The sequence below is a fragment of the Anthonomus grandis genome, chromosome 13 (assembly GCF_022605725.1).
Source record: "Anthonomus grandis grandis chromosome 13, icAntGran1.3, whole genome shotgun sequence".
NCBI classification, from domain to species: domain Eukaryota; kingdom Metazoa; phylum Arthropoda; class Insecta; order Coleoptera; family Curculionidae; genus Anthonomus; species Anthonomus grandis.
Window position 1 is genome coordinate 3,381,462 of NC_065558.1, and position 10,898 is coordinate 3,392,359.

Below are 10,898 nucleotides of genomic sequence, written 5' to 3' on the forward strand. Positions count from 1 at the left end.
TGAAGAATTCTTATGGATAAAAATCATTATTTACCTAAGAAAAATATAATTCCCATAAGTACTGGTACCCGAATTATAGAAATATTTTTTTTTTAAGACCTTATACTATTTATTTACATTTTTGATACAATAATGCCATTAAAGTCTTATAAAAAAAATGTTTATTTTTACGACTAACACAGCTAACGACCTAATATTTAAATGTAACATAAGCAGAAAATGCCCAAAAAAAATCACTTTTAATATGCAATCTTAAGACAATTTGCTACCAAGTAAAACTCCAAGACAGTCACAGTAACAGCATACCAAGTGACAACAAAATCGTATCGAGTGGAAAATAGCGGATTTTGTTGCGACCCATGTATATAAATTTATTAGAAAAGTTCGTTAACATAATAAATAGAAAATAAAAACATCAATAAACAAATGGATCAGACTATTATCACTTTTTTCTGATGGCCAGGCCGATGCCCACCATTGCTCCAACTGCTAAGACAGCGCCTCCCGCCAGTGCCATACCTAGGAGACCCTCTTTTTCCATTTTCTTTTTTATGTTTTGTTCAAGGCTTACTACTTGTTGGTTACCTGTAAAAAAACATCACATTAAAGGAAATAATTTTTTTTTTCAAATATAAATCGTTACTGGATCTATGGTACACATGTACAAAGCTACCTTAAAATGATTGTGTGTAGTACATTATTTGGTATCTACTACGAGGTAGTCTTTTAAGTTTTGCATATGCAGCTGGATTAAAACAAAAAATAACTTTTAACGACTTTATTGTTTTTCAAAGTATTCTCCACGAAATTTAATGCACTTTTGCATGCGCTCAAACCAGTTGTCAAAGCTGTTATTCCACTCGTTTGTGGGTACTGTCAAAATTGCATTTTTAAAGGCGTTAACTGCTTCCTCTGGCGTCTGAAACCTCTGACCACGCAGTTCATTCTTGATTTTTGGAAAAGTATAGAAATCGTTGGGACTTAGGTCGGGACTGTACGGAGGATGATTCAATAATTCGACGTTTTGATAAGTTAAAAATTCAATAGTTTTCCGGGCTGTGTGCAAACTTGCATTGTCTTGGTGGAGGATGATTCGTCGTTGTGGGTTCGCTTTTCGAAGCTCAGCGATGACTTTCGGCAAACAAATGGTAATGTACCAATCGGCAGTAACAGTTCGTTGATTCTCCAGAGGAATTGTTGCAACATGACCTGCTTTTGAGACAAATGTTGCAACCATCTTTTTGGATACACTTCGAGAACGAATGACTTTTGTTGGCTTTTCTTCATCTTGAAATACCCATACAGACGACTGACGTTTATTTTCAGGTTCATATGAGTAAATCCATGATTCATCACCACTGACAATGCTGTACACTTTTTTAGAGTTTCCTGCCTCAAAGCGGTCTAGAGTTGTTTGACACCACATCACCCTAGCTTCTTTCTGTTCTTCAGTTTACAGATGCGGTATCCAGCGGGAAACTAATTTTCTTACCCGTAATTCTTCATGCAAAATTTTTTGAATTGAGGTCTTTGAAATCGCCAATGAAGCCTCAATCTCACGATATGTCACATGTCGATCTTCCGTGATAAGCATACGCACAGCATCGATGTTTTCTTGGGTGACAGCCGTTTTTGGTGCACCTGACCTTGGATCGTCGCTAAGACTAACCCGTCCACGCTTGAATTCTGCATACCAACGAGAAACTGTCGACTGATGTGGTGCTTCATTACCGAAAACAGAAATCAACTCAGCACAGCATTCTTGTTGAGATAATTGCCTTCGAAAATTGTAAAAAATGATGGCCCGAGAATGTTCTCTGTTTAATTCCATGGTATGCGCAATTTGCTACCTTTAAAAATTCACTGTAGCTGTAAAACTATATGTATCGCACTGACGTTTTGAATTTAAGAAAAGTAAAGTTTGACTAATGACATTTGATTAGTGACGCCCTCTATATTTCTATATGCAAAACTTAAAAGACATCCCTCGTAGTATCAGAAAACGAATAATCATGAAATCAAAATTTTATCCTTCATGGGAATCTGGTATCTTTTCTTCCTGCCTTGTTAAGTTATTCTTCTTCCTAAAGGTGGAACACAAGCTAATCTCTCTGAACTTCAAAAACTAAAATCCTGGTGTGACTCAAATGTTCTTTTTCTGAGCTTGACCAAAACTAATGTCCTTTAGTTGTAATGGGGACATCCTATTGAATAAAATATTGAAATTGAGTGTTGCTCTGGGGCAAAATTTCTGGGTGGTGTTATTGATGAGAAACTTAGTTTTAAGCCTCATATTGAATCCACTTTAAGAGAGTGTAGCGTTTTATTTATGGTTGCTTTTATAATATTACATTATTTAATATTGTATGAAAATAGTACTGATCGCGACATCTAGTGTAGAGTCGGTTAATGACCTTGTAAAAAAATAAAAACTTCTAGATGGCGTTAGGTATTGGCATTTTCGATGCCGGTTTTCTTTCCAAGTGATGTGTTCTTCAGGTGAACAAGTTCAATTTCTAGAGGTTGGGATTGGACCCCACGGTTACCTAATAGCAACACTAACCATGTAATGTGAAAGATTACTTTAATACACTTTATAAAAGACCCCTCTCCACAGATGCTTGATTCCTATTCTTTGTAAACATTTTAAAAGACTGAACTTGGACATTCGTTGGCAAGGACAGTCTATGTTGTCTTGGTTGAATCAAGGCTAAGAAATGGAATATGATTTTAAGGATTTTGAAGCCATTGTCTAATCGACTCTCTTTGTTCTCCAGAAAAGACCTGAAAAGATACATCTGTGGACCGAGACCATTGTAGACCTTTGTTTAAACAGAAAAAAAACCTTAATTTAGACAGTCTCTCAGTTTGTTTTTTAATGATACATCATGTTTTTGTACTTTTAATTTACTAATATTTATTCTTTTACTGTAGGTTTAATTTTTAAGTTAAGCATTTTATTTGTACTTGGAATATTTTATAACTTATTGTTGCTTGGTCAGGGAGGCTTTGTCTTTTGATAATATTTTTTGTTTCGACTTTGACTACTTATATAACTAGTATTGTTTGCAAAAAGAATAAAATTCAGGTCATTCATGTTTTTTTTGATAAGCTGTTATTAAAGTTTTCAATTTTCAATTTCCAATGATGAGTCTTTAAGAGACACAATCAAAGGCTTTGGTCAGATCATAAAAAGATGCCACTCAGTCCATATCTGGTTTCGAATCTTCAGTCGCACATATTTGTTCAGAGTGAGAAGACCGTCTATTGCTTGGTTGTAGATTGTTTGTTATAGAATGCACATTAATAAATAAATTGTGACTTTTTAAATACTTATTTCATTAGAATTACTGAATAGATATATGTATACAAGCCCTATAGAGTTATTAGAAATGCATGTAATTACTACTATATAAGAGTTGTTCAATGATGGATTTTAATTTTATAAAAGTGTGTTTAACCAATTTTGCTATTTGTTTCTATCTCTTTTGTTGCATGTAAATGGATGATTATCTATTTTTTTTAGTGCTTAGTATCTGTATGGGTACTAAGAGAAGATCCTTCCTCACCTGAGTAGAATAGCAAGGACGAGCTTAGCGTCGGGATACATTCCCAGTAGCTGGCGAAGGGCAAAAGTCACCTTCATACCGAAAATAGGAAAAAAAGATGGGACTGACCCTAAATCTTTTAGACCTATCAGCCTTACGTCTTTCATTCTGAAAACAATAGAAAAAATTGTAGACAACCATATCAGGAATGACATTCTGGAGAGAGCACCTCTACATCAGTGTCAACATGCTTATAGAGCGGGCAGATCCACAGAAACCGCACTATATCAACTGACACAAATCATCCAGAAAAGCCTGAATGAGAAAGAAACAGCCATCTGCGCCTTTCTAGATATATCTGGGGCATTTGATAACACGTCACATGTAGCGGTAAAAAATGCCCTGGAAAAAAGAAATTTGAACAAAACCATAATCCGACGGATTTGTCAAATGCTTGTCACGCGTACGGCTGAGACTACTGTGGGCGAACAGACCACAGGCATCAAAACTACTCGTGGCACGCCTCAAGGAGGGGTAACTTCACCCTTACTATGGAGTCTAGTAGTCGATGAACTACTTGAGATATTGACAAATCTCGGTTTCACCTGCATAGGATATGCTGATGATATCGTTATTATAGTCAAAGGCAGGTATAAGGGCACTTTATACGACCTCATACAAAGAAGCCTAAGCATCACGGAAGAATGGTGCACATCAGTGGGGCTGAGCATAAATTCAGCGAAAACTACTATCGTACCATTCACTCGTAAAAGGAAAATGCAACCCACCAGGGACATCCACCTGGGCGGACAAGTTGTACATACATCGGATGAAGTAAAATATCTAGGAGTGACACTGGATAGTAAGCTTAGTTGGAACAAGCATCTAGAATTCACAGTAAACAAGGCCACTAAAGCCATTATGATCTGCAGGAACCTAACAGGTAAAAACTGGGGATGCTCCCCAAAAATACTGCGATGGATGTACACCATGATGGTTAAACCCATAATCACATATGGGGCAGTGGTGTGGCATGACACTACAAAGTTAAGTACAGTAAGGCGTAAACTTGACAAGGTTCAAAGACTTGCATGCGTATGCATTACAGGAGCTATGAAAACATGCCCCACAGCAGCACTGGAGGTCATAGTTGACCTGGCACCTCTTCACCTGGCAGTAGAGGGAGCTGCTAAAAGGGCCATGTTCAGATTAGCAAGGGATAGAACGAACAGTAGGGACATTGATCAGAGAGCCTGGGTATCTCAAACAAGATCCATTCCCCTGTTCGATCTTCCCAAGGACGATATAACTCGGGAATATCACTTTGTTAGGAATTTCAGTACAAAAATTGACAGCAAAAGTGACTGGGAAAATGGATCTGTCGCCCGCTCACTTAAACAGAATACTATCAAATGGTACACAGATGGTTCTAAAACCGAAAAAGGAACAGGAGCTGGAGTATTTGGGCCTGGCACCAAATACTCAGAGCCACTGGGAAAATACACCAGTGTCTTTCAAGCGGAAATACACGCTATAGAAAGATGCGCTCAATTAATCCTGAACAAAGACTACCTCAAGCAGGACATCGCAATCTTCACCGACAGTCAAGCAGCCATAGCAGCACTGAGTTCACATGTCATCAGTTCTAAAATGGTAAGAGACTGTTTGGGCAAACTTAATGAGGTAGGAAAGAGAAATAAAGTCACAATATTGTGGGTACCTGGACATACAGGTGTGCAAGGTAACGAAGAAGCCAATATTCTGGCAAAAAAGGGATCTGGTTCTCAATTTGTAGGACCGGAACCTTTCTGCGGCATAGAAAAGAATACTTACCTATATGAGCTTACAAAAATGGAGGATCAACTCAGAGAAAGCCTCTGGGATGATCATCCAGGGTTGAGACACTCCAAGATGTTCCTTGGAACCCTCGACCCAAAAAAATCTAAAGCTCTAGTAAGTTTAACTAAAACTAAACTACGGATTGTCACAGGATTCCTAACAGGGCACTGTCACCTTCGAGAACACCGCAGGAAACTAAAACTAGAACAGACAGGTGAATGCAGATTCTGTGGGGAAGAGGAAGAGACCCCAGAACACCTAGTAACTGCATGCGAAACAGTTGTCGAAAGTCGTGCCATGCACCTCGGTAATTATGAAATTCCAGAAGGAAATATCTCATTACTGGAACCGTCACAACTACTAGCCTTTATTAAAGCCATAGGATTGTACGAAGTAATTTGACTTGAGAATAACATCAAGCAGTAATTAGAAAGGGGCACACAATAGATCTTTTAGGTCGCAGTGAAACTTCACCCTTATTTTAATCTAATCTAATCTAATCTGTATGGGTGCATTTCATTTAGTATTTAATTATTTTTCAATATTTATGCTTAGACAAATTATTAAATTTTTTGTCAAATCATTCAAGTTACATTAAGAACTGTCATTTCAAAATCAGCTTAATTAATGTTTCCAGCTTTGTAAATAAGAGTGTCGAGCTCTTTGTACAACTGGTCACAAACAAGTCTTTAAGGTGGCATAGATGTCTAGTGGCGTGATTGATTCCAGCTAACTGAAGTTCAAAGTTTGATTTTATCAAATGCAACAGTGACAGTTATTATATCATACATTTTATCAGTATTGAAATATAGGAACTATCATTATCAAAGCATTGCTTAATCACCTTATATTAATGTAGGATAACAACACAAAAAGCTATGACTCACCGGGTTCAATTGATAAAAATGACCTCACATATTCCAGAGCTTTGGTGTATTCTTTGAGCCGAGCATTACCAATAGCTAAATAGTACAAATAGTCTCTTTGTCCCTCCTCATGGGTTTTATACAGTTCCTCGAGTAAGACTATGCCCTTTTGTATATCGGCAGGGTATTTGCTTCGGACTAAGCACCAGGCATACTCAAACTGTGCCTTGGGGCTTACATCACTTTTGCATAGTTGTTCGTGGTAGATTTTTTCAAATTTCTAAAAGCATTTAAGGTGTGAATTTTAATGAATTGATTTGAAATTGTGTAATCTTCAAAGAATCCCTCGACTTAATTCGGTTATTGATGATATTTAAGGTGAATGGGTTGGACTTACTTTTAAATCCTCCGGAAGAACCGTTTCGGCTAGAATATCAGCGGTATCGGCCATTTTTGTAGTTTTTTTTTTTTATTAATAATTTTCAATAAATTTTCGGCAATGATACGTCAAAACAATAATCAGTTTTATTTTTGTATGACATTGACAGCATTAACATTTATGTGGCGTCCTCTTGCGGTAAGCATCCAAGGCTAACTGAAAAGTCAGTAAGGAAACTGCTTTTTGTGTTTTAAATTACAGATGCCTGTAAGAGGGCAACTAGTTAGATTTTTTTTCTCAGAGATGGCCATATCGTGAGAAAAATGGTGGAAAGTTATGGAAAACACAAGAAAAAAACTTCAAATTTTTTGATGCAACTTCTAAGAAATAGCCCTAAAGATATTAAGTTACAGATGCTTAAAATGAGCACGTTACTTATATTTTTTTAAAAAGACAGCGTTTCAGATGTGGCGCCACCTAGAGAAATATTTATGTAACACTTTAAAATAGTAAAAGAAACCTAGAAGAAAACTTCTTTTTGAAGCTTCAAATTATAGATTCCTTTAAAAACCAGATGTTAGTTAGTGTTTTCTTTAACAGATGGTGCAAGAAAAACTACTTTTTAATCTTTCTAATATGAATACCTTTAAATACTAATTAACAGCTGCAATTTTTAAAAAGTAGCGCTATAGATATAAAATTATAGATGCTGGTAATGTGGTTTATAATTTAAACAACAAAAAAGATAGCGCTTCACATGTGGCGCCATCTAGAGAAATTTTTACGTGCAATTGAGAACAGAAATGCTTCTTCTAGAAGCTTCAAATCATAGATTCCTGTAAAAAGCAGTAATTAGTTGCTGTTTATTTTAAGAGATGCTGCTGTAAATACAGCGGCCTCCTGTGAAACCTGTTTTTCTCTCTCCAGAGATTAGTAAGAGTATCTGGATTGTGTAATGTTAGTTTATTGCTGTAAATTTCTCATCTCTGTAAAAAGATCTTTAGTAAAATGTTTTTCTAAAAGACGGTGCCCTCTAGTATGTGTCATTGGAAGTAAAAGTTTAACACCGTAAACTGATTAAAAAAAAATAATTTTTAAAGCTTCAATTATAGATCCCTGTAAAAAAACAGTCGTTACTCAGATGTTGCGCTGTAGGTATTACATAACAAATGCTTGAAATGAGGTTGTTAGTTATGTTTTTTTCTAAAAGATGCCGCTTCAAATGTCTGTGTCAAGTGTGTGTGCGATTGTGCGAGTTTATTTCTTGAAATTACAGATTTCTTGAGTTAAAAATTTTCTTGAATGATGGTGCCCTCTAGTACGTCTCAATGGGAGTAAAAGCGTCGTTTACAGATTCCTGTCAGAAAAGATGATATTGATTAGTTATAATATGATAGCTTAAAAATATATTAAGAGGTGTCGCTTTTGACGTCCACTAAGCAAATAGGGTCACTGGATTATGAAAGGTAACATTTCACTTGGACAAGCTAGGAGAGAACAGTCAAATTATTTTATCTAAGGGGGGTTTGTCCTCAAACTATTATTTTATTTACATGAGAACAATCTGCGTCACAAGTTGAAGAAAAACTTAAATTTATTATTTTGCGTTCAAGCTTTATGGAGTAACTGTCTTATGACATCGTTGACATATGACATAGATGACAGATAACAATAGTCAAGTTGGATTTATAATTGCAAGATATAATAATACGCCTTAAAGGCCTTGACAGAATCACTAAATTTTTTGATACTGTGCATCTATTTCATACTCTTTTAAGTAATTTTGCGCTTGTTCGAATTTGTCCTATATGTGTACCTTTTGCGGGACATGTAAACGCAGCCTAGTGTTATCTGTCATCTATGTCAAGACAGTCATTTACCCCAATAAAATTGAACTTAGGACAGGAAACTTAGGTTTATCTTCATGCTGTGACGTAGCATAATATCGGTTATTTAAAAGAATATTTTAAACTCATAAGGTTACGCCCATCAATATAGCTTGTATATATCTTCATACTATTGCTATGTGGCATTAATGTTTTAAAAAATTGACAAAGGATGACAAATACAACAATAAAAACGTACGACCTATTATGCCCCATTGTCGTAGCCAATGAGAGCCGGCGTCATTGTCTGAGCTTAAACTTTGGTTCGTTAAGTGTGAGTTTTGCCTAATTTTAAAGAGAAGGCACTCTGTTATCTGTCATATGTGTTAATTGTCAAGAATGTCATTTACTCCATAGACCATAAAGCCAGGACGGAAAACTCAAAGTTTTTTAACCAATCAGCCAAATGGTGAAATAAGAAACACACATTTTAGACATTTCAAATGTTTTTATTTATAAATTAGTATAATATAGTTTAGAGATAAAACCTCTGTACTCTCTATGTACAAAATGTCTATGGTATATATTACTATTCACATAATATAAAAAAAAAACACTAAATTTACAGTATTTTATTATGCCACTACGAAAGTAATTTATTATAATGATGACTAGTTTAAAATTGCAGTAGTACGTGGATTATAAATTGGGAAGTAAATTTATATTTCTTGACTAAAAGTGTAAACATAGCCTTACTTGAGGTTATTGTGTAATCTGTCAAGACTGTCATTTACCCCGTAAAGTATGAATTTAGGACAGGAAACTTGAGGCTTCTCTTCAGGCTGTGACAACCGCTCGTAGCATAATATCGGTCATAACAAGAATATTTTAAACTCATAAGGTTACACCCATCATTAGCTAACTTTCTATTGCTATGTGGCATCAATGTTTTAAAAATTTACAAATACAACAATAAAAACAGAGGGCCTATTATAAATGTCGAATTGTCAATGAGAGCCGGTGTCATTCATCACTGGCATGAGTTTAAAAATCTTGAGTCTTTAAGTGTGAATTTGACATTATTATAGAGAGATGGCAGGCACTCTCTTATCTGTCATATATGTCATTTTGTTCATAAAGTATAAACCCAGGACAGGAAACTCGGAGTTCGTTAACCAGTCAACTAAAAGCCAGAGGGTGAAATAAGAAACACACATTTTAGAGATTTCAAATGTTTTTATTTATAATTGAGTATAATATAGTTTAGAAATAAAACCTGTATGTACAAAATATATATGTTATATATTACTATTTATATAATAATAAAAAAAAACACTAAATTTACAGTGTTTTATTATGCAACTTTGAAAATAATTTATTATAATGATGACTAGTTCAAAACTGCAGTAGTACGTAGATTGAAGTTTTGAAAATAAATTTATATTTTTTGACTAAAAGTGTAAACATAGTCGTACTTGAGGTTAATGTGTAATCTGTCAAGACTGTCATTTACCCCGTAAAGTATGAACTTAGGACAGGAAACTTTAGGCTTCTCTTCAGGCTGTGACAACCGCTCGTAGCATAATATCGGTCATAACAAGAATATTTTAAACTCATAGGGTTACACCTATCATTAGCTAGCTTCAATCTATTGCTATGTGGCATCAATGTTTTAAAAATTTACAAATACAACAATAAAAACAGAGGGCCTATTATAAATGTCGAATTGTCAATGAGAGCCGGTGTCATTCATCACTGGCATGAGTTTAAAAATCTTGAGTCTTTAAGTGTGAATTTGACATTATTATAGAGAGATGGCAGGCACTCTCTTATCTGTCATATATGTCATTTTGTTCATAAAGTATAAACCCAGGACAGGAAACTCGGAGTTCGTTAACCAGTCAACTAAAAGCCAGAGGGTGAAATAAGAAACACACATTTTAGAGATTTCAAATGTTTTTATTTATAATTGAGTATAATATAGTTTAGAAATAAAACCTGTGTGTACAAAATATATATGTTATATATTACTATTTATATAATAATAAAAAAAAAACACTAAATTTACAGTGTTTTATTATGCAACTTTGAAAATAATTTATTATAATGATGACTAGTTCAAAACTGCAGTAGTACGTAGATTGAAGTTTTGAAAATAAATTTATATTTTTTGACTAAAAGTGTAAACATAGTCGTACTTGAGGTTAATGTGTAATCTGTCAAGACTGTCATTTACCCCGTAAAGAATGAACTTAGGACAGGAAACTTTAGGCTTCTCTTCAGGCTGTGACAACCGCTCGTAGCATAATATCGGTCATAACAAGAATATTTTAAACTCATAAGGTTACACCCATCATTAGCTAACTTCAATCTATTGCTATGTGGCATCAATATTTTAAAAATTTACAAATACAACAATAAAAACAGAGGACCTATTATA

General features: G+C 34.9%; 1 protein-coding gene across 1 annotated transcript; it reads right to left on the minus strand.

Moving 5' to 3' along the window:
- Window positions 1–289: 289 nt before the first annotated feature.
- LOC126743834 (mitochondrial fission 1 protein) lies at window positions 290–6,787 on the minus strand. The gene is made up of 3 exons (XM_050451065.1): window positions 6,651–6,787; window positions 6,275–6,533; window positions 290–585 (listed from the first exon to the last, which is right to left on the minus strand). Exons 1-3 carry the CDS (start codon window positions 6,702–6,704, stop codon window positions 443–445), a joined length of 456 nt encoding a protein of 151 aa, XP_050307022.1. The 5' UTR covers window positions 6,705–6,787; the 3' UTR covers window positions 290–442.
- Between the last annotated feature and the right edge of the window lie 4,111 nt (window positions 6,788–10,898).

Coding starts and splice junctions, on each gene's coding strand:
- LOC126743834 (XM_050451065.1), bottom strand. CDS start 6,704: ATGGCCGATACCGCTGATATTCTAGCCGAAACGGTTCTTCCGGAGGAT. Junction 6,534..6,650: donor TTCTTCCGGAGGATTTAAAA/GTAAGTCCAACC, acceptor AAATGCTTTTAG/AAATTTGAAAAAATCTACCA. Junction 586..6,274: donor ATTTTTATCAATTGAACCCG/GTGAGTCATAGC, acceptor GTTTTTTTACAG/GTAACCAACAAGTAGTAAGC.